We start from the raw sequence: 24,835 nt of genomic DNA on the forward strand, positions 1-24,835 counted from the left end.
CATAGATTGATAGAAGGAGCAACCTTAAGCCCACCCTCCAAGTGGGTATGGTTTTACAACAAACCATTTCATTCTCCTTATTCTTTTTTTTAATTTTGCCCTGCAATTTTCTAGTGTCCTCGTTACTACTGGTACTGTACAGTAGCATGAGGTGACGCTCCAGCCAAACTAGATTGCACAGGTACTCCAGATCCTCAAGGATGGGACATTTGTAGGATTGCTGTGTCTGCCAGCACAGTCTCAAGAGTAGGAAGGAAACACCAAAAGTCAGGCCTTTAGAACAAGGAAAGCTGGACAGGGCTTTAGAAGGGCAACAACCCAGCCGACATCCTGTAGTGGGACCTGCGCTCACTGTGCAGTTTGGTTGCCAAATATATTGGCGAACGCATTTTTTGTTGAGTTAGATCTTACACTTGTTTTTTACTATATTTTGGGTGGTGAATCCAGAAATGACCCCAGTTTCTTGCTATCACATCCAGTTTTTACGATACAGGGTACCCTCAATTTTTGTCAAAAAACATACAAATTTGACATACAACGAAAAAATAATGAAATAATAACTTGAATGTACTGTTTATTTAAATTGAATTTGTTAATACAAGGGATTTATTGTTACTCTATAACATTTTTACAGTTTTTGAAAATTTGAGAATAAATTGGGTAAGTGATTAAGGTAAAACTTTAAGCTTATAGCTTTTCCTGGAGTGTTCAGTGTTAGGACAATCCTGCCAGATTCTCCAACAATAGTCAGTCATCATATGTACATCCCATCTACCCTGATACTGTCCTTCCATGACCTTCAAATCTTGGTGGAATTGTTCACCTTACTCATCATTGACTTCACCAAGGTTTTCCGGAAGTTAAAAAGACGGCTATGCAGAAAATGCATCTTGATGCTCATCTTGCAACCAAGCATATTGTAGCTCTCCAAGAGTTTCTGGACAATTTCTGTGTAATTATTTGCTTGTGTGTTTCCAAGAATTTCCTTAACAATGGCTTTGAATGATACCCAAGCATTCTTTTCGACTTCTGACATTGTCCTGATGAAATGTTCATCTTTCATGAGCTGCTGAATATGTGGACCATGTGCAGAGGCGGGGATATTATATTTTTTCCATCAACAAATGGCTCATGTAGAATGTTTGGATCACCTAATTTTAGGGCAGATCTTGGAGGCCAATTCCTTTCCACTCAATGCCTCCCACGAGCTCTGCTGTCCCACATGCACAGATAACAGGGATATTTGGTGTATCTGCGTTGCTGTCCAAGAAGGAAGCATACCATTTTAAGGTCAACACAGATGACCAAATTAGGTTGGTAATATTCCAACAACCCAATGACTCTCTTTATGTCTGCATATTCTTCACAAAGAGAAACTGAATGGCCAATTGGGACTGACCCAAATATATTGCCATATGCTATATTGAAGGAAAACACACTTTAAGCTCCGTTTTGAGCTATCGATGAATAGTCGCCATTCAGTTGAGTTTTAGTTTGGAATTTCCAATTCCTCCATTAAACCAGGTATGTTATGGCAATACACAAAGCCATTGTCAGTTCTGAAGTACTGCAGAAATGCAATTTTTCTGGTTCCTCTGATTCCTTTTTCAAGTAATGTTTTCTCACGCAGTCGTGAGTTCTGAAGCCTTCTTCAATAGTCCCAAACCACGTGCCAAATCACTCAACTCATGCTGATCAAATCCTTTGAGGTAGGAGTCCACCTCAATTTCAAACTCTTCATCATTGTTGTCACACATTATAAGCTGTGATAAAATTCATGCAAATTCATACACTGGGTATCAGTGCTGACAGCTAAGAACAGGCACCTGAGGTTGCAATTTGCATAGGCTCAGCAAAAATAAACAAGAATAGGTTGAAAAAACTGTCTGGTCTGATGAGTTCAGGTAGTAGGGTCAGAATTTGGGTGCAACAACATGAAACATGGATCCTTCCTGCCTTTTATCGATTGTTTAGGTAGCTGGTGGTGTAATGGTGTTGGGGATTTTTTTAGCACGCTTTGAACATCTTAGTACCTACAGAGCATGATTTAAATGCCACAACCTACCTTAGTCCTGTTGGTGACCATATCCATTCTTTTATGATGTACCTGTCTTGTACGTCACCCAAAACTCAAAATATTTCCCCTTTACTCAAGCCGCTTCATCTGTCACCAGATTTCAATCAATTAGAACACCTGTGGAATGTGGTGGAATATGAGATTTGTATCATAGATGTTCAACTGTGTAATGTTATCCTGTCAATATGGATCAAAATACCTGAGAAAGCTTCCAGCACTTGTGGGAACATTTTTTTAGGTAGTATGTCATTTTATTGTTAATAAGATGTATTTTATAGTCCTAAAACATGGTTTTAAAGCCCCTCGCCAACTTTTTAAGTTAATTCCAAAGCCCTTAATCATAGTATTGTCACTAAAAATGCCAAAGAGGGAAGGGGTGTCTAGATGTCCTATGGGAACAATGCCCAAAGTAACAATTAGTTAACTAATAATCAGGAAAGTTTGTTTAATTTTAAGTTTACCAACTTTTTGAGTTAATTGTAGAGCTTCTGAACATTGTAGAAACATGTCTGAAGTGAAATAAAATTGTTGGGTTTTCTGTAAATTAAAGTTAATTTGTAGGAAGGAAAACACCTGGCTTATTTGGTACTGTCCATAAGCATTTAATTACACCCCCCTAACCCTTTAGCAAATTCAAAACAATGAATGTTCGGGGTTTTAAAAAAAAAAAAAAACTTTTTTTTATAAAAAAAGAAGTAAATAAAAAATAAATCTCTATCACTAACATTCTCAATATCATAAACTATTTACGTTGAGTAGGTTGAGTTCCATAGTTTAGCTGGCAGAATTGACAAAAATGTTTGGGATCTTTTTTATATATAAGTGCGTCATTATTAAAGGGGAAATGCGTATTCATTACTAGGAGGTACTTTTATTATTTTGCCCAGACATGCATAAAGGTTTAATGAGGCTTAAAGCTGAGTTTCAGCCTTATCTTTCTTTTTTGAAAACTTGTAGATAGTATTTTTCGGTGCTTTAGGTGCTTAGGTGTGCTTTAAGTGCACACGGCACCCACCCGCACATGCATCACATGTCTGCTCCGCATCTGCATCCCCTGGCCCAGCGTCTCCAACATTCACACGCTGGGATGCGAGACCAGGAGACACAGATGCTGGGCATCACCAAGGGGAGTCAGATGCCAGCCTGGCATCACCAAGTGGACACAGATGCCGAGCCGGCATCGCTGGAGGTTCCCGCAGGGTTGTGAGGATAAGGTAAGCCCCAGGTGTGACTCGGGGTTACTGCTTTTTGTAATGAAATTTCACCCCCAGCCACACTTGGGATTACTGCCGGGGTGGGGGTTAATACAAATACAGTCTGTCAAGAAATTCCTGTGTGCTGATACAGTGTGTGAGAGATAATGCTGTGAGTTCCCTGTTCTTGCTGAATTTTACTGCTAAATTGTCAATCAAATCAATACCATCTGATATCAAAAGGTACTAAAAACTGTTTGGTAGACAAGCTCAGCATAGGGGTTGAGGGGTATGAAGCAACCCCTAAGTTTGCCCAGAGTTCAGTTTTATCAGAGGAGAGAGGGTAAGGCTTATTTTAGTAAATGTGAGAGAAAAAATGGATTACAAGCACACTATACTGTATAGCATACCTGCAGAATATGAGAACAGTTAGGCCTGTAACGTGCAAGGAAAAGGAGCATAGGAGAAGGCCAACATGACTGGGTAGTCAGAGAGCAGACAACACAGGGTTAAAACTAGTTTTGAAGCAAGCAAGATGAAGTTTTAAGGAGACGGAGGTAAAGGAGGGGTCAAGGAGTTAAAAAAGTCGATAAGAGGGAATGCTATGTGTCTTCCCTATGACACTGCACGTCACACTAAGTTTTAGTGAGGGATTTTTTTTTTTTGTTTTTTTTTTTTAAGTGAAACTCTCTTTTTTTTAAAAAAAAAAGGGTGCAGCTTCGCCCCTTAATTTTAGATTGCCTAGGCTTTTTTTGGGAAAAATAATTTGCCGATCTCACCCGTCTAGTGAGATCGTCAAGTTTTTTTCCAACCCATGTCACCCGATCTCGGGCCTGGGTCGGGTGACATAGAAAGAAGAATAGGGAAGAAGGGACAAAGATGGCAGCGCCCAGCACGCTGGCCCGCGGATGCATGCTGGGACGATGCGGGACTCGATGGAAGAGACCTCCTGTCGGAATCGAACTGCCCTGCAGTATTGAAGGTAAGTGGATTTTTTTGTTTTAGGCACTTTTGAGTTTAGTTCCTCTTTAAGGTGCAGACCCAAAAGGTGTAATGTAGTGTAAGTTGGGAACAATGTTGTTTATGTTTATTTGTTACTTTAATGGTTATTAAAATGTTGGTAATTAATTGGGTTTTTGTTTAATATTTGTTGACATTTGATTGTCATTATGTTTATATTTGTATTTGTTATTTATATAGTAAATGATTAACAATTGTTATAATAAAAGGCCTACAGGCCATTTTTCCAACACATTTTTGGCATTTGTTTTTGGGGGGTTTTGTAAAGGTGGGTAAAGGTTGTAAAGTAGGTAACAAAAAAAGGGGGTTTTGGGGTGGGGGAATAAAGTCTGCATTCTGTGGCAAAACTATGTTTTGCCACAGTCAAGTGTATGGTAAGGAGAATGACTGTTCTGTGCTGTGAGCAGTAGAAAGGTTATCCATGTCTTTTCTGCATTGAGACACCTGCTGTATTTTATTTGTCTCAAAAAATGGCATGGACTTGTACTCCTCCCCCTGGCCCCGAAGGATAGATTTATCTATCCATCACAGTGGCTAAGAAGAAGGATTGCATGATACAGGTTCAAGGTAATCTAAATAAGTACTAAGGGACATTTCACAATAGGAAGACAGAGAGGCTTGAGGGTACTTTTAAGGTGCCGATAAAAGTTTAGCTTTAATTGAGTAACCTAGAAAGATCAATATATAAATTGAACCTATACTTTGCTTTTATTAGGCATTGTGCCTGGCTTATTTCATTGCCTATACTTCCATTTCCTAACTTCTAGAAAAAATCCTGTACTTTTTACTTTAGGGAAATATAGGCTTGTAGAACTTCAGGCTGTTTTTGATGTTTACAATAAAGCAAACTTGGTATTAATAAGGGCAAAGCATTTGTTCACTTTAACACAGTAACGAAATATATAAGTTGGAGTTGGTATTTAAAAATATGAGACACTAGAAAAATTCTAAAACAGTGGTGGAGTAATGACTCAAGCATGGTTAGCTGAAAATGTAATACACCTTATGTTTTAATCAACAACCACATTGTTTTTGCATAATTTTGCTGAGTTTTCTGTGTAAAATTGCAGGTTTTTCACTATCACATCAACATGTTTGCTAAATGTCTTATCTGGGTTAATTATGCCATTAAACAGAAGAAAACAAAACTCTTGCATTCTGTTTACTCAGTGACATGATTGCTGTGGAAATTAGCTTATTAAGCTAAACATATTCTTGTTCTTCAGCTCCAGTGGGCTGATATCCATAAAGTATTCAATTATGCACTGGCATTTTTTTCTCTTCTTGCTGATTCCAACTTTCAGCCACGTGCTTCCTTCTTAAACATTCTGCCAGGAAGAAACTGTACTGCTTCAAATCATTATCTCACATCTGAAACTTTGGAACTTTGCACAATGAAATCTTGCTTCTATGTGAAATGGAGATGACAGGACTTTTTTGCACAGATCACAGACTTACCAGACTATAAAAGAGCTCCTTCCTTACATCCCTACATCAGATAATCATATTGATAATGTCCTGCTTTGATAGGTGGGTCATTATCTAAGATACAGCATGGTAATGTTCTCAATATAAAATTCTACAACATTGATAAACCCTGCTCAGTAGTAAATCCCAAATCATTTATGCTATTCAGACACAAAATAGTTTAGGAACTGACATTTCTAAATAGCTGAAATACCTGATATAGTTTTTTTATGCTTCCTTGTTCCTTGCATGTATCAGTATATTCACCATAAGGCAACCATTCATTTGTATTTATTGTAGCAGTGTAAGACATTGTCCAAGTGCATTTAGTGTTTATTATATTATCTCTGACGTGACTAAGGAAGATCCTTGCACATAAGGCCATTCTGGACGCACAGTAAATCACAGCGTTCTGCTGCTGGTTCAAACACTGTCCCAGCCTTTCCCATTCAAGTGATTGGGAGTGGTTGGCAATCATTTTTCCCAAAATAGACAAATTACTTTTGGCTGGTTGGTAGCTGTTTAGTCACAATTATTTAAAAGCTTAAGTACACATAAAAAAACATTGCCTGAAGTCCAAATCCTTTCTTGCTGTACTAATAATTTAAGTGTTCCTCCTTTGAAATGATTTACCATCATTTTCTATGTCTCCCATGTCGCAGACAGCAATGTAATCCTCATCTACTCACTTAAAGCCATTTTTGAACGTTACAGAAATAGAGCAATCTAAAAGGTTCTCTTTAGAGCTAAGAAGCACATACAAACATTCACATTGTTTCTATTCTAAAGCCCAATTTGGTAATTTGGTAATACCTGTATATGCATTTTTTAAAAAAAATATGCAAAAATAATATTGGCTGCAAAAATCTGAAGAAGCAGATATCCTTTCTACGAAACATGTTACTATATTAGGGTAGTCTCCCAGTATGAGAACTTTCTGGATAAAATACCCAAGGCTAATGCTTTATTCCTAGTTATTTTGTGTGGACTCAGCAGCTGTACTCAATATGGACAAGTGTTGAGTTTTTTGTATCATATTGTATCTTCCATGGATATGTTTGAAATTATGTAGTCATGTTTAATATAGGCAGTTTCAAATGCCTTAGAGATGTTCTGTATTTTGTAGGGATGAGCGAGCGAGCTTTTAAAACTTGATCTCGCAACGAATTCAGCTGTTCTCGGTTACCAAATTGTAAGCGAGAATGACCGGTGTAAATTTACCGGTCGAGCTCGAATTTAAAAAAAAAAAAAAACATGGGCAGCGCTGGCTGCATTCATTGATCAGCTCAGTGCGCGATTCCTGGCACTAGAGGTTAAATAGGGACAAGTCTCCCCATTCCTCAGCCAATCAGGGAGCACTAGAGGTTTTGAATGGGGAGACTCGTTCCCATTTAACCTCTAGTGCCAGGGGTCGCAAACAGGATTCGCAGGGCTGCAAGAATGATTGCAGCCCTGAGAATCCACTGCGATCCGCGGGCACTAGAGGTTAATTAAACTCTAGTGCTGGGGATCTTCTCAATGCCATGGCCGCATTCATTGAGAATTGTGTGCGATCCCTGGCACTAGAGGTTAATTACCATTTAGTGCTCCGGGGATCGCAAACAGGAGGATTCCCAGGGAATCCTGTGAATCCCCAGTGAATCCTCCTGTTATAATTTCCTCGGTCTTCCGATGGTTTCGCTAAATCTGTTTGCCGAAATTTTGCGGAACCATCGTAAGGTCGAGGAAATTTTCGCAGGAATGACAGAGGTGTTCTTGCTCATCCCTAGTATTTGTAAAAGTACAATGCAATTTAATACAATACATTCCATATGCTTACTGCTCCTTTCTTCTGGTGGACTCCTATAGAAGTTCACTGTGAATTTTAGAATGTAGAACTGGGTAAGAGTTGAAACTAGTCTAAAATCTGTTACCTGTAAAATCTGTTAATCTGTTGGTCGAATCTGGTACCAAGCACTGCAGTGTTGGGCAGGGAATTTTGTAGAGCGTAGAAGTACATATGTGCTTCTTACCATACATGCTGTAAACTAACATCGTTGCTTTGTCCTGTATGGACAAAAAATAAACAAAAGTCCTGTAAAGACTCAACTTAATCACAGAAACATTTCCATTTTTTTAAACTAGGCAAAACACCTAGATTTTTTAGTGTACAAAACTACTAATCCTAACTAACCCAGTGCAACTTGAATGAACTTTTGGTTGGGTGCTCAAGCATTAAGCATGGGTCATTTTATGACCCCTTTACTTTAGTCTACATGTCATCTGAGGAGTGGGGGTTAGGCTTGTTCTCATCAAGATTTAATAGGGTAAATGTGCATGGGGTGTGCATTATTTGAGGTAACCCCGGCCCCCTTTAATATAGTCCACTTGGTAAAATGCTTACTATCCTTACCCTTCCTAAGAAGTGTACTGCATGCTCCTGTCTGCCAGTGAACCACCTTTGCAAGGTAAATGCCCTAGCCCTTTTCTATTGAACCTGAGCAAGCACACAACAGCCTGAATTATTTTCATGAAAATTATTTTCGTGGAAAAACCATAGCATGGAAGCTGTTGATTGTGCTCCTGCTTCAGGATCGTATGATGTAAAGATGACTGATGGTCTTAAGTGTTGTTTGAGAAATCTCAAAGGTTCAGAGGAAAAGAAAAAGGTTATAATGGTGAGAGAGGAACCAACATCTCCTGTGCGGCTGCACAAACATGCTTTGCATGGATTTACGCTAAACGAAGCAGAAACAGGAAAAAGATAAAGAATTCCAAAGGGAAAAAATAAACTGGATGCAAAAGACAAGGAGATCATCCTTCTTCAAGCTAGCTTTAAAGAACAAATTGAAACACTGCAGAAAAGTTTAGCTACATCAAAAGCAGCTTTTAAATCTCTTAAAGAAAATAACTCTTTTTGAGGAGCCGAGGATGGTGAAGAGTGGGTCCCTTGGCCCAACCCTGATGTGGGAATATATGCAGAAACTGCTGCTAGCCCTTACACGCACCGGTGGTTCCCAGGTGACATCACGATCATCATCATCCTCATTTTCATCTAATTTTCCCTTGTTTGGTGAGAACAAGACCTCATGGCGAATCACAAGGCCATTCTCGCCTAAATGTTCAGTAAGCGAGAAAGGTCTTATTCGTCCCGAGATCGAACTCCTTGCTCGCTCATTTCTAGTCACTATACTAAACACAGTTTGGATGAAATCATAAGCATCCTTCATTTCAGGTTAATAAGTATACACTATCATAATAACAATAGAGAAAGACTTGGGTTGGATCCACAAGGCACAAGTTCATTTTTGTTTTCCTAATAGCTGCTTGTTTTAACTTTACAGTGATTGTGTGGCACTGATAATTGCATGTGGCTGTATCCAAGTTACAACAATAACAACGTTCTGACCAAATGAGCTCTATGTGTGAGACAAAGCCATGAAATGGTTTGGCTAAGGCGGAATGTTTGCTTACAATGTCTGTAAAATGTGAGCGTAAATGGGTACTTTGCATTTGGATCTGTGACTAATTTTCTTCTCAGCATATTTTTTCTGCTGTTTGTTTGCTATTTCAGCGATGAGATTTGGGCAATTAAATATCATACATTTCATGCCAAAACTGAAAGCTTGGATTAGAAGCAATGCTGAGAAATCTTTAAAAAGTATACAGTACAAAACAAACCCTCATACTTAAGAACATTAATAGCAAACATTTCATTTTGTGAAGTCTTTTAAACTTTCTATAGCATTTTCAGCCATAAAATGCCATGTAAGTATAATAAAACATGAGCACTTAAAGAAGTGTCAAAGAAGCTTGTCTAGGTTATGTCAAGTGACTGCATGTAGTGCTCATCAAGCAATTATTAAAGGTCAAGAAGGGCTATAAAGTGAACACTTGCTGTACTTTTGAGAAGCATTTAGTAACATTCACTAGGTATTTAGCAGAGTTTAAAGGCAGACATTGGGAATTTAGAAAGCAGTTTTTTATATGTTTGCAGATATGTAATGCAAAAAAACTCCTAGACTCCTATTCAGCACCAGAGGAAGATACATATATCTGTATGTGTTTAAAATTGTTTCCTACAGTCTAATTCCAGGATAGTTTTTAAAAGTAGCTCCTATTGCAGCTCTTACCTCCTTTCTGGCACTGTTCTGGGAAATAATACTTCTTAGCCACCTGGATACCCTCACTCACAGCTGGATCTAGGTCCCCAGTGACTGATGACAATCTCTGAGTGCAGGGCATCATGGATCCACCTTACCATTGTACCCTGTACACTGTAATGGTGCAGAGAACGGAGCTAATGTCATCACATTGGCACTTCTCTTTGCATTATTGGTAACTATTCCACCCCTATTCCCTTCCACTTGAAAAATTTGCAATCAGGCAGGGTTCCCTTCTGCAATAAAACATAGTCATCTTCCAGATTGCTCTGTTCAGCTGTCCAAATTGTCCAAAACTTCCCACTTCCCCTGCGGCTGCCAGTAGTGTTGGTCGAATAGCTCAGTGTTCGATTCTGGGGCTACTTGATCGAATAGCCCGATATTTTTTGGGTGATCAAACGCCGAATTCGAACACCATTAAAGTCTATGGGGGGGGTAGGTTCATCTGTATAAAAGTTTAACAATGTCATGTTTCAGACATGTAATGTCAAAACAGTGCTTTACAGGGGTTCCAAAGAGTCAAAAGGGAAAAAAAAATTCAGAACAAAACCTAGCCGTGTGCGGGCACTCCACAAACTATTTTAACACAGCCCTTTCTATCAACTGGACAAGCCAATCAGCCACCTAATGCATTCACAGAAATGTCCAGTACTGACCAGTGTAAGCTCAAGTAGACTTGGGCTGTCTGCTCCCCATTCTACAGAACAAAAGGAAATAAAGAAAAAGAGGATCATTAGAGGAGTATCACAATATTAAAATACTTTATGAAGTAGGTAATAGAAATATATACTACCAAAAATTTGATTTTTTTTAAGCCATTACTATGTGGAGTATCCATGTGTAGTGCAAGGGCCTGATGCACCCCGATTGTTCAATCTGGGGAGACCTCAGTAACATTGTTTTGTCTACCAAATGTAATGATGTTTGTTCTGTTGACAATATATGTTAATTGTACAATAAGAACATAAATTACACTTGCCAATAAAACACCTACTGCCATTAAAACATCCACAACTACTCACTCGCATGTGAGTGGGGTGTGGCAAACCTAAATATCATCAAGAGTGAAGCCTATACCCTTTATTTCTCTTCCCCATTCTACAGAGCATTATCTGTGTGCATGCCTGGTACTAAAAGTATTCTCCTGTCAACGTAACTGAGACAGGTGCATTCTTTGGGTAGTTTAGAGGTTCCAGAAAGTGTATGATAAAAACCTGGGTGACACATAAACCCTGGACTAGCACTTTACAGGGTAAAAATCCATGCTAATTTTTTAGTTTTATAATAAAATTACACATATCCAGACATATGATTGGAGCGTTTAATTCCTGAAGACATTAATCTACAGATTATTAATATTATTATTATATTATTAGGATTATATATAATAATATATTATATTTTTATAACAGCATGAAACCTTATCCAGGACTGAGGGAGACAAGTCAGGGGTGGACAGATAGATTTGAGTGTCATCAGATTGAAGACTTTTATTTGTTGAAATGTCATTATAAAGGAGATCATGCCAATGTTGGTTCCCTCTTTACATGCCTTTTTCAGTAATGAATAGGTTAATTTTGACTCTTTTTATGTCACTGGGGAAAGCTGAAGATAAAAACAGATTATCAACTTTTGGTTTTGTTTTATTTTTTGTTTGCATGTAATAGATTTCATGTACATCAAGACTGTTTTGTTATCTGTTGAATCAAGTCCATTGTTGTTGGTACAAATCTATCATTGTACCTTTGCTATCCTCTGTGTATCACTAAGCCTTTAAAAATATTTTACAGTCCGCAACTTCCTATTCACTATCTAAGTACAATGCAAAGGCTCAATGGATCAGAATAAACCTAACTGACCTATTTGTATACAATAGGGACTATTGATCACTTTCCAGACCTTTTCCTTTACTTGAATAAAAGTGCATTACAAAATGCTTGAATAATGATACTTTGTATTGTTGCTTGTTAAATATGGTCACATTGTGATACAATCACTTGCAATTACCACCATGCAGCTGGCTCTGAAATGCTACTCTAATAGTTTATTGTGTTTTAAATAGTTATGCCAATGGTAAATAATAATTAAAGATTTTCTAAATGGTTTAAGAAGCTATTTAAGGATAAGGTCCTGTTGTATTTATATTGTGCTTACTCTGGTAAGTGTCTGCATTATTGTCAGCGTAAGATACTTTGGAAGTAAGATCCTGATGGTAGTTGATGGTAGAAAAGTTGTAGACTCTAGAGTTTCTTCTTTAGGTTCTAGAGAACACAACATAGGAATTGAACTTCAAGCAAAAAGTGTTAGAGTTGTGTGATTTCCCCTTGCCAGACTCCCTATTAATGTCTGTCTTTCTTTTTCTTTCCACCCTCTTTTTGTTTTCACCTGTCTCTCCCTTGCTTCTCTGATCCCCTCTCCATATATAAAGTGGCTGTTCCTCTGTCTCCAAGTTTCTCCTGCTCTTCTGCAATAGACCAGTTCCCGTGTGAGTTCTGAACATGCGCTGTAAGTCTTCCTCTTTCACCCTGTTCTTGTTCCTGTGTCTAACTTTAATTGCTCGAAATGGTTGCATGTTTTGTGTGTTTATATTCCTTTACTGTAAATGTATCTATGTTTTCACTCATCATTGCTGTGTGTTTATGCTAGTATGATAAACCAATAAAAATAGGTCTAAAGGCTTTTCACTGAAGGTTACTAGTGAGCTCCATACCATATATGACCATGAGTGGACCTATAAGGGTAAATCTTCCAGGCCCAAGCTTTTAAAATGACAGTGATTGATTTACCACCAAAGAATGTTTGATGAAGGTCACTACTTTTTAAATAGACTGGTATCAGCCGCTTGCAGTCCCCATATGGGAGAGCTGAAGTATGAGAGGAAGAAGCAGTACAAAGAGATAATCTGTTCATGTTGTAATAACAAAAATGCTGATGGCATGAGAAATATTTTGTTAAGGCCTTGATTCAAATGCCAATACCAAACCAGATGTGATTCCCATATCTATCACCATAGTCTTTACCTATAGACAATCCCTTGCTCAGTCTCAGGAGGCTAGTTGCAAGTTCTCAGCACTCAGTTGCCCCCGGGCCTTGGGTACACAAAGAATCACCTCTGTGGGTACAAGGATAGTAAAAGCAATGAAAAAACAGCTACTTGCTAGAGGATTACAGGTAACAGCAAGGTTGTAAAACAAAGGAGTACACAGATCCCTTTCTTGGTGTGCCCTGCTGGAACTGGCGGGTAACATATCACCAACATAGACTATAGAGGCTATGCACACTGCAGGGACATGAAGGCTGCCTGTTGCTAGATGTCGCCATGAGACACAAGGGCGAGAACAGACAATATTCCATTTTATTTAGTGAGTTTCATTAGAACTCGTTACTCGTTGCTCGTTACTGAAACAAAAAATATTTGTGTTTAGTATAAATTCTTTGGTAAAATGATTTGATTTCTACAAAAAAAAGTTTATTATGCATTTTAACTTGAATCTATGAATAATCTAAAGGATACAATTTTATGTTTAGGTCTAAAAAATGACTTGATACATTTTGTTTTATTTATTCAGGTTACTATGAACTATTACATTGTCATTTGCAAGAAGTGACTGTGGTTTTAACCAAACATAGAATATTCACCTACAACAAATACGTTGTGAATTTCAGATTCACTTTTTAGTGAATGTTTTAGGTTTACACTTAGGTGTTTTAAACCTAATGTTTTAGGTTTAAAGCCAAAATCAATGTAAAACTTGAAAAACTGTAACCAGGGAGGTTCCTTATTGCATATGGAACAGATGGTGTTTGTAAAGCTATAAACATACTTGCCTAATCACCATTTTTCCTAAAACACCCGCTCACAAGTCTCGGGTGCTGCCATGTTCTTATTTTTTGTTTTCCCTATCTTCTGTAATCTTGATTGGCCAGGTGGGGATGGGAAGAGTTTATTCAGTCCTATCAGCCCACGAGAATGCTGGGATAACTGTTATATCCATGCATCATATGCTGAGCTGCACATGTGCATACAGGCAAGTGAGCATGTCTTGTTGCAGAACGCCTGTTCTTTCCTGCAATAAAGTCCTGCCTCCTTGCAAATATAGCTTTAATTTCATGCACTACAGGGTTTTTAGGGCCTAGCGCTGAAACAAACTTTAACACCACAATGATGGGAATGTTACTGCAACTGTACCTTTATGTTTCCCAGTTGTAGCATGTCATTGTTTTGGTGCAAACAGAAGAGCTTTAGCACTGCTCCAGAAATATGATCAAATGCTGCTGTCAGCCAGCAGTGCTCTAATCTGTTCCTTGTGTGCTGCAAAGGAAACTGTCAAGGCACTATGATGTCATTGTAAACTGTGCCTGACAGAGCACATTAGCAGCACACACGCAGCATGCTCTGGCTGACTAGTAGTTCCAGTTTTCATTTCCAGAAGCGGAGTCCAGCACTGGTGATCTCTAGTAGAGAAGATAATCAAATGCAGTTAAAACAGTATAATTTGTACATGCTGCAGTCGTATTTATGACTTAGATGTCATTTTTTTCACACATTTCAAATCTCCCCCTGACATATATCTAACTGTTGATAACACTGTTATTCGTCCCTCCCCTCAGGCACATTGTCTTGGCATCATCTTTGATTCTACCCTCTCATTTACCCCCCATATTCAGAACATTTCCAGGTCCTGTCACTTTTACCTGCACAACATCTCCAAAATCCGCCCCTACCTGTCCCATGAGACCACCAAATTCCGTTTACACGCTGTTATCTCTCATTTGAACTACTGTAATCTCCTTTTCTCTGGTATTCCACTAACCCGACTTGCTCCACAACAATCAATGACCTACTAATGGGTTCCTCACTCATAACCTCATCACACGCACAGCTTCAAGACTTTTCTAGGGCTGCCCAGACTCTCTGGAATGGTCTTCCTCATCCTATCTGACTTGTTCCTACTTTCTGCTCATTTAAAAGAGCTCTTAAAACCCATCTTTTCAAGCTTGCCTACCTGCCTTCTTTTGTCTCCTAAAACCCTCACTACTTACCCCCCATACCATATCCCCCCTCCTCTTGTGTGCAACTTCCCCAACTCAGATCTATTAAACTGTGCTTTTTTAAAAAAAAAAATGCTATATTTTGATAGAAAAAAACATTACTTTTAAATTTCCAAAATAAAATTGATTGTAAGTCAGAAGGGTAGGTAATTTTCCTAGTCTACTATTTTTCTACTTCCTGAAAATATTGATTGAAAAATAACCCACTGTGCATTGTCAAATGATATCCACTATCTATACATCTATAGACATATTCAGTGTCATTTTCCCATTGTATTGCATGGTAATTTTTCAAACAGCATTGTGCTTCACAACTATTACACATGTTATCAAATTCAAACTGTGAGTACCATGCAAACACACATACATTAGTTTTATGTGTGGTTTATGCTAGCACACAAAATTAACAACTCTAATGAAATTTGAACTTACTTGATGTATGGCATCATGGACAGGTGATATTACAAGGCTGGTAACTTCAGTAGATTCCTGGGTCTTATTAGATTGTATTTAGGAAGCAATTTTAGACATTTATTTAACTCTGCAAGTACCTTCAAATTTATTATAGACTAAGATACTATACTTATTTTACACATTTTATATTGATTTTTTTCATAAATAATATTTACCATTTTTAAAGATAAATAGGGCTTCTTACTATCATGACTGACTTGATGAATTTGCATTTGCCAAAATGCTATGTCTGTGCCCAGCTATGAGACCAGCCCTTTGAGAATTTGAATTATTGGTTGAGGCAACTATGGCAGAGATCCCCAGAGGCATGCTTTGAATGTAACATACGCAGAACATGTGCCAATAGGTAGATAAAAACAATACAATAAACACCCTTGGCATGTTACATTAGAAATTTAACAAATTTTATTAAACATTTTTGTTTTCCTTTTGGAAATGGTAAATCAATTGCTTTTGTTTCACTAGAATATTCAGGTTATGGCATTTAGATCAGGCTTATAATATGTACAGATCTGTGTGTGTGTGTACTGTCTACCCACGATAACTAGTAAAAGTTACCGTTACTAGTAACAAGTATGTCGTAGGGGGCCAAGATACAGTAACAAATTATAAATACATGTAACTAAGAAGAATGAAAATGCACAGTAAATACAGAGATTGTTAAAATAAAAACAGAAATTGGGGCTTTAAATGCATACAATGTATAGTTGAAAGATTTTTTCCAGCATGGTGAAGGTTAATTTCCATAGCTGTTTCCAAACTCCTACTCATTGCGTGGGATCATAGCTGATTATGGCAGATTTCCCCATCAGCCTTCTTTTATCTCTGTAGTCTCGGTGGGACCACCCTTCATAATAAAAATGTTTTTGCCCCTTTTATCAAACCCTATCACAAACATCACCCCTGGCAAAGCCAAGCTGCAACTACCATTTTACATAATATGTGCCGGAACTTCACCTTTGTGAGTGCTTATGAATAAGAATAATGACCTATGCAATCATACCTAGGTAATAAAAAATAAGCTTATAATAGAAATATGGGTTTTGCAGCATGCACGCTGAATATACTACATATGTCATTGAGTTACACCGGCATTTGAAGTGGGAAGCCCCACAAAGGCAATCACGTTGATCAGATTCAATCAGGAACAATAGTGTCACAGAGCAGCCTTGTCGTACTACACGCAACTCCTGCCAGTAACCATCCAGGTTTCCCTTCTGCATTTTCCTTTATTTTGTGCTCAACTTGTCAAGCATTGTGCTTCTCACAAAAGATCTATTCTTGCTGGCTTGTTTTTATTCTAAATAAAACCTGCAGAGGGGGCATAAAAAAACACATTGAATTCCCCCGTCAGGCATATGCATCCAGCATAGCTCTGAAAATAAGCTAAGAAAAAAATACATAAAGGAAGCACTGCTTTAAGTACGTTCTACACAAAAGGAGGCTTGCATACTGATCTGTTGTTTGTTGTATTTATGTTGAATAAAAAAGTACATAGAATTGTTTCTCAAGCAGCGTTTTAATTGATTCACAACCACATGATGGACAAATAACACGGCAATAAAATTAAACAGCAGTTGCCACTGTACCATGAATAAGTAATTGGGATCCAATATACATTTTGCAGAATTAGTACATGCTTAGATTAAAGAGGAACTAAACTGAAAACAAAAAAAAGTAGACTTTCGTTCTATCCCGCATGGCTGTCAAATTCATCGGGGAGTGTCTTTTATCAGGTCCCGCGTCGTCCCGGCATCCGTCCCCAAACCGGCGCGCCGGGCGGCACCATCTTCTCCTTTCTTCCTGGTTCTTCTTCCTACGTTACCTGACCCAGACAAAAGTTTGCTGATCTCACTGCGCATGCGCAAAAGGAGCACGCAGGAGCCTGCCGGGATGCATGACGTAGGTATCCGGGGAGGCTTTGCACTCCCATTCATTCAGGGAATTCGGGAATTAGGGGACAGTGCTGCACCCTTTAAAAAAAAAAAGAGGTTACATTTAAAAAAAAAAAACACAAAAGGGTTGTCTACTCTTTTATGTAAAGTAGGTATGCTTTAAGTCTGATTCTTTTGATTTTTGATTATTTTGAATGATAAGGAAAGTTGACAAGGAATCTTTCAGGAATAGATTTCTTTGATTAGCTAGTACTTTCACCTTTATTAGATGTTTGGAACAGTGATTGGAAGCAGACTTCACAAAATATCAGCCAATATTTTCATGATAAACAGGCCTTCACTTGTTAGCTACAGGTACAGTGGAACAATTCATCTTCACAATTTAAAATCTTCACAATTTTTTCACCATCTGTGTACCAGTGACGTAATTTCTTAAAATATACTAACAGTAAAAAGCGATAAACTGTGGACTCTTTTACAAAGTGCTTTGGTTTGCCTTTTCTATATCTGCTTGTGATTTTTGAGATGACAGCATAGGAAAGAATAAGTGGTAAGAAGACGTCAGATGAAATCAAGATGGCACTGAACTGCATTGGAAATAAAGCATCTATTTTATTTATGTTTTATTTCAAATTTTTACTGTCTTTTTGCACATGTTTGGTTCTGCTTTAGGAATATGTAAATAGCTGAATGTTCATAGGCTAACCACAATTCTACCGTAAGAACAATTGCTTTTATATAGAGTTATGATAACTGAGTGTTTTGATTGTATATTATTCCATGTGCCTAACAATTGTGAATATCTATGTAAACATAAAAAGAAATTCATTGTTGTCATTTTGCTGCATTTTACTGTTTGGTCCTAATGAACTATCCCAGACTGTGACTGTGACAGTGCTCATCTGGTTGTAGCTTGCTCCTCCTTCCAGTGGTACAGATGGCAGCGCCATTTTCTGAGCTATAACACTATCATTGTCATAGCTCTTTGAATGGTACTACCATATGTGCTGACAAATCAGCGAATGGTTTACAATCAGTGACTCCAGTGGACTATTGCCTACAATGGATATGGGTAAATATAATAAACATTTGGACAAGGACCAAAATATGATTTTATTACGTGTAGAAATGACAACTTCAGAGAAGAACTACATCTAATAAGAAACAATCAAATAAAAAAATATTAGTATATGACAACTAGCTGGTCTGTGGGTCTGTGTTCTTTTTAGAGATCTGTATTATTGATTAGCAATATATTTACACCTGGAAAAAGTGTAGAACAGCCATTAAAAGTAAGGTGTAGAACAGCCATTCTCAACATGAAGGAAACCATGAAAATGTTTTCAGCTATTAGGGAACCCCTGTTTATAATGTATTATTTTAACAGCTGATGGAACTTTAATATGAATGATAAATTGTTGGTATTAGAAAATGAGAAAAAAAAGGTTGTTCCACATGATAAAAACCCCTTCACTACACAAGGAAAATTGTAGGGGTTCCCTTCATTGGTGTTAAGTAAAAAAATGCCATCTTTTTTGGAGGTTATTGTTCCATTAGTTTCATAAGTTCCATTTTACATTATACTGATTGTAAAGCTACGTACACACGTCAGATTTTTATCGCCCGATAATCGGCATCGGCCAATTATCGGGCGAAAATCTGCCGTGTGTACAGTCGGTGTCGTCCATCGTCCGGACGACCGACCTGCCGGATCCACGGACGATGGACGACAGCCGATCCTAATGCAAGGGAAGGGGAGAGCGCGCAGCAGGGTGCCGCTCCGTCGCTCTCCCCCTTCCCTCTCCATAGAGTATGAACGGTGCTGTATGTACAGCACCGTTCATGCATCGTGCACTCCCTTGTCGTTGGAAAGGATCGTGAAAGATCCTTTCCAACGACAAAAATTGGAAGTGTGTACGCAGCTTTAGTGTAGTGAACCTTTACATTATTGCTGAGTGAAGTGTTATGTTGATGGTGTAAACATATTCCTTATCTTGGTGGTCAATGGAAGGATAAACCTTAAGCTGCGTACACACTTCCAATTTTTATCGTTGGTAAACGAACGACGAACGATCCTGCACGATATCTGCAAACGATCGTATGGCACCGATCCTGTACCTACAGATAACGACACGATCGTTCAAAGATATTGTACACACAATAGATGTGATCGTTTGAACGATACAGGAAGTGACGTGCACCACAGGAAGTGAGCGAACGTTCGTTCACCGCGCATGCTCAGACCATGGACGATCACTGAACGACCGTACACACAATAGATGGTCAACGATCGTCGTCCAATCCGATCCGCCGGTCCGGTCGTTCATTTCCAACGACTATCCTCGTTCGTCGGCGTCACTGGTTACTTTTTTTACGAACGATTTTTGGCCAATCGGTCGTTCGTCGTTGGAAGTGTGTACGCAGCTTTACACTGAAAGCAAACAGGAAAATGGTCCTTACCTTGGGACCTTGGTGGTCAGAGGGAAGAATGCCCCCTTACAATACAATAAATACAATGTAATATAAATACATTGGGAATCTTAAAAAAATCCAAATAGGCAAGAAACTCCAAGAAACCTATGGTGTAATGCTAGGATTTCACTGAACCCCTGAATTGAATCACATGTAGTAATGTACAGCAAACCTTATAAGAAAAAAAAATTAATTTATTTTGCTAATATTACGATGGTCTGGTAGTTGGTCATTTCAGATGCAAAAAGTCGTTTGACACTTTCATTCTGCACATATCAGCTTTCACCAGGTGGGTTAGTTGAAAATGATGACATTGACAAGAAAGAAGCTTACAAGGTAATGCTCCTTGAGAAAATCCTTTGAAGTTCTAGTTTTCTTGATCAGCTGCCAAGTGAACTGATAGAAAATATTGTAAAGCTTCTAAAACTTATTTAAAGGAAAAAAATATATATATCCTGGGTTACTGAAAAAAAGTGTGAGATATACTAAAAATGTTGCTCTTAGAAAGTAGAACTCTTAAATACCATTGCTGAATGTACATATCAAGCACTGCGGTGCACTCAAGGTTACTAGGTACTCCTCTGGGAGCAGTTTGTAGCCAACATTTACAGTTAATGCTATTAAACAAGACTTGCTGTTGCATTACACAGTTCATAGCATGCCAGGGATTTGCAATGTTTTGCTAGCAGTTGTTTACTTTCTATCTAAAAAAAACTGATTCCAGAGATAAGGCAATTACTGAGCCTGGTGTAAGATTTTGTAAAGAAGGCCACATGGTTTACTGATTTCTTTTTTATATGTTTCGATGCATAAAAATACTACAGGCAGTTTATCCATATTTTCTGTAAACCTAGGTACAAACTACAAATAGAGCAGATAAGTTGTTCTCCTCTTCTACCTGGTTAATTCTACGTAGTCATCAGGACAACTCACCTCAATGTGGCTTGTTACAAAATTAGAAAATTTGACAATTTTTGGGCCTTTATCAATTCAACAAATGAATTTGCTTCCTAATCATCGGGCATGTCTTCTATAATAGGACTATAATATGTAAAGATAAACACTATAATTGATTGAGGAAACTGATGTTCATACTAAACCACAACTCCATGACTGTGGCAAGACCCTTCCCACCAAAGAACTCCACACCTCCCCAAAAATAATTTAATTACACCGTAACAAATTATTGCTTAAATGACCCACAGGCCTTTTATTCCAAAATCTTAAATAGCCAATAAAAAAAAAAAAGAGTAACATTCACATGACATTAACATCAATATAACATCCCCAACAATCATAATCTGCAATTACCTCTTTTCTGGTTGCTAGTCCTCAAGGGCCTCCCCACTAACACTTAGGATCTGCACTACTATGATATTAATTCCAGCCAGCTCCGGGAACAATATCATTACTACTTGCAGCCCAACTAACATGTTGACCATTTTTATTAACCGTTTAGGAGGCTCCATACCCGGGTGGATCTCCTTACCCCACGACTTACCACTCCCAAAGGCATAATTCCCTCGAGAACTTCACTGGAAACCTCGACTACTATCCACTTGAAAAAGCCTACAACTCCAAATCAGGACAGGAGGGTGGGAACAACTTTTCTATACTCCTGTCCCTGCAATGATTGCCCATCCCCTTTGCTCTCTCCTTATATAACTGGCTCCATGCCTGACATTATTTTAAGAAATGGGAATCACATCATTTGTTTTTAGCTTCTGGCTGATGAAGTGAGGTTTTGTTAGGTAAGTGTAAAGTTAGGTAAAGTGTAACTTTAACTCAACGTTAAATACAATATTAAATGACATAAAGGTTTTTCTGTTTTACCTACAAATTAAGTTCAGTCAACCATTTTACTGACATAAACCTTTGCTAGTCAATAGCCATTCTGCTTCTTCCCAGTTAGAGGACTGTAGGCAGGATAATGACATAGGGAGTTGAATTGCTGAACCAGGAAGATGAATGTCTTAATTAGGAATTATTTGTGTGTGTCAGCTAATTAGTATTGTAGAAAATGCAATTATAACAATGAATGCATAGAATTACAAATACATTATCAAGGTAAAACAGTAAAAAAATGTGTTTTATTGTGTTTTATTTGTATATTAATAATATATATATAAATATATATGTAAAAAAAATCACATAATTTTAATTAGTACATTTAATGTTTTAATGAGAATATTGTGCTGTGATAAAAAACCATGCAAATCCAGGGCTGTCCTCAAATCCAGGGCTTGCATCTTCATTCCTAGGCTTATTGTACTATCCAATGCTGCCATCTTCCTAATTCCTTCTTCATGACATCTTGTGATCTTGCAGATAGGTCCACTTTAAAATAAACAGTTCAGCATTTATGATGGCACCAATTGGTATATTTCCAAAGACATATTGGAAGCAAACACTGAAGCCCTTTCTATGTTTTAAAAATCAATATCCATTATATAACATACCTTTCCAGTAGAAGGTAGAGTTTATTTTTTAATAGAATAATTTCTGATCAGTTTTAATGTTTTATTTAGTAGATTGATACAGATTTTAATAATTACAACGTTCACTTAACCCGTTTGCAATATCTCCAAGCAACCATTCAGCTTTTTTTAATTCAAGAGCCTGAAACAATGAAAATTAATAGCTGACTGGTCGCTAAAATCTTAATCCACATCACTGCTTTTGGGATGTTTTCCAGGAAGCACACCCTGCTACGCACTGTGAAATATCATAAATTGGTATTCCCTCCATATTTCATTGACCATACACTTCCTAACCATTTGGTACCCTTGTATAGCATGTTCCACCATATCCTGATCAGAAAAAATCTTTTTGCCACAGTTTCACATTGGAAACAGATAACGCTTTCGTGAAGGTAGGTAACAAATATGCATATAAGTTCAAATTATTTGGAGGGGACAGTAATAAGATATTATCAGAAGCATTAGGTTGTAGTGTTGCCGCATAGTTATTTACTATAGAACACAGATAGGCCATAAATTGGCTATAGTATAGCGGATGTAGTGCCCAGTTAGGAATGCCAAATTTAACCCTGAATTCTTCTGTTAAGGACATTCTAGTAGGGCGATCAGGATGAAACATATCCCCACACCGTTTCAGAACTTTTTGTTTCCATACGCTGAAGACTGCATATTCTTGAGCCTGCGGAAACATCGGATTACCACATATAGGCAAATATTGAGATAACATTATAGGCTCCCTAAATCTCTTCATTAATTCCTTCCTTCCATGTAATCACTGCATCTCTGATTAAAATATTATGACGTAGAGAGGGGGGAAAAGCTGATGATTACAATGTAATAATGCACATAGATTCAAAAGGAAATACTATTTCACTTTCCAATTGTATGTTGTAACAATAAGAGGTTTCCCTAATCCAGTCAACATAATGTCTGGATATACTATCCAGGTTTTATAACCTAATATTGGGGAATCCTACACCACCTTCGTTCTTGGGCAAATACAACTTTGTTAAATTTATTCTGGGGGGGTTTTATCATTCCACAAAAATTTCGTAAAAGTATTGTTGAGAGCAGTAACATTGGTGTGGGGTAACAACAGGGGCAGAATTTGCATAGGGTAAATTCTTAGAGCAACTTGGAAATCATCATCATTTTAAGTAAATGACAACAACCTATAAAAGAAAGGGGCAGAGTTCTTTTTGTATTTTAGCTATTAAAGGTGGGTAATTCAATTTATGGAACAAGGATGGCATACGACTAATTGGAAGCCCCAAATAAATTATATAATTCTTAGCCACTTTAAATGTAACATAATCACTCCAAATTTTCACCACCTTAGTGGACGTAGCTAAAGAGAGAATTTCACTTTTGTAAAAATGAATCTTTAGACCTGAAAAACTTCCAAATCTGGTAAACAGGTTTTGAAAAGCAATGCTATCTTTCTGAGGACTTGACGTAAATATCAAAATATTGTCAGCGAAAAACGCGGTTCTCATGAACTGGTATGCCATGTAGCAAGGGAGTGTTATCCATTTAGCGAACCAACAGCTCCAAAGCTAGATTGAAAAGGAGAGGGGACAGAGGACACCCCTGCCTGGTCCCTTTATAAAGAGCAAAAGGGGGATAAAAATCCTGGTGTATGTACTTTGGCTGTAGGACAAAAATAACAGCCCTGTACCCACATGATAGTGTATAGTGCACTCAAGTCCTCCACCAGATCATTTTTTAATGTCTTTTCACGTCTTTTTACAATTTTTCAAGGCAGAAATAGTCGCCTGAATTTGTGACGATGTGATTGGTGCAGTTAGAGCATCTACATCACTCTGCTGTAGTCGAGGTAATTTCACTTCCGAAAGGAAGGCAGCACCAGCTTGCTTATCGTCTAAAGATGAGGAATATAGAGTATGAAAACACTGTGCTAAATGATGGTTTACAACTTTGGGGTCAGTAGCCGTGTCTCCCGAGAGAATCTTTTACTTATGAATATGGGTTGGTTTATATGCAGTGGGGACCAGATTAGCCAACATTTTATCTGACTGTTTACTATACTTGAGGTAGTCCAAAGACTTATATTTGCACTTTAGTTGTTCATTTTTTAAAAGCCAAGAATTAAATTTACGTTTGGTGGCGTACCACGTTTGCTTATTAAGTGGAGGGGGATTGTCAGTTAACTCCCTTGTGCTATTCTGAGCTCTTGTTGCGCCTCAAGAAAATGAGAAAGGGCGGCTTTCTTTCTCTTTGCCATGAATGAGAATATTCTACCTCTTAGAAAAAACTTACTTGCCTCCCAGAAAAGAACAGGGTTGTCTCTATAAATATCATTATGTTGGACATAATCATACCATGCAGCGGTGAGAGCGTTTTGAAATTCTGAGTCCTTGGTCAAAAAGGAGGGTGAACACCAGGGAAAAAATTCCCCTTTTAGATATTTATAGGATTCAATTGGATATTCATTGGATCATCATAGTATGTATCTCAGGCAATTCTACCTTATACATCATAGCATTTGTACAAAACAAATAGTCTAAGCGTGCCTGGGAAAGATGGACCTGAGGAACAAATG

At 37.9% G+C, this 24,835-nt stretch overlaps 1 protein-coding gene across 3 annotated transcripts in view; it reads left to right on the forward strand.

The window, feature by feature from the left end:
* The window catches only part of HTR4 (5-hydroxytryptamine receptor 4), a 222,253-nt gene that overhangs the window by 175,725 nt on the left and 21,693 nt on the right, over window positions 1–24,835 (forward strand). Inside the window, exon 7 of one of the 3 annotated variants that reach the window (XM_072400983.1) lies at window positions 12,328–12,404. The exons of the other annotated variants lie outside the window; for them this stretch is intronic. Coding sequence (XP_072257084.1) covers window positions 12,328–12,388 — 61 coding nt within the window. The 3' untranslated portion in view covers window positions 12,389–12,404. The remainder of the gene's footprint in view (window positions 1–12,327; window positions 12,405–24,835) is intronic. 3 annotated transcript variants of the gene reach the window in all.

The sequence above is a fragment of the Pyxicephalus adspersus genome, chromosome 2 (genome assembly GCF_032062135.1).
Source record: "Pyxicephalus adspersus chromosome 2, UCB_Pads_2.0, whole genome shotgun sequence".
Lineage (NCBI taxonomy): Eukaryota > Metazoa > Chordata > Amphibia > Anura > Pyxicephalidae > Pyxicephalus > Pyxicephalus adspersus.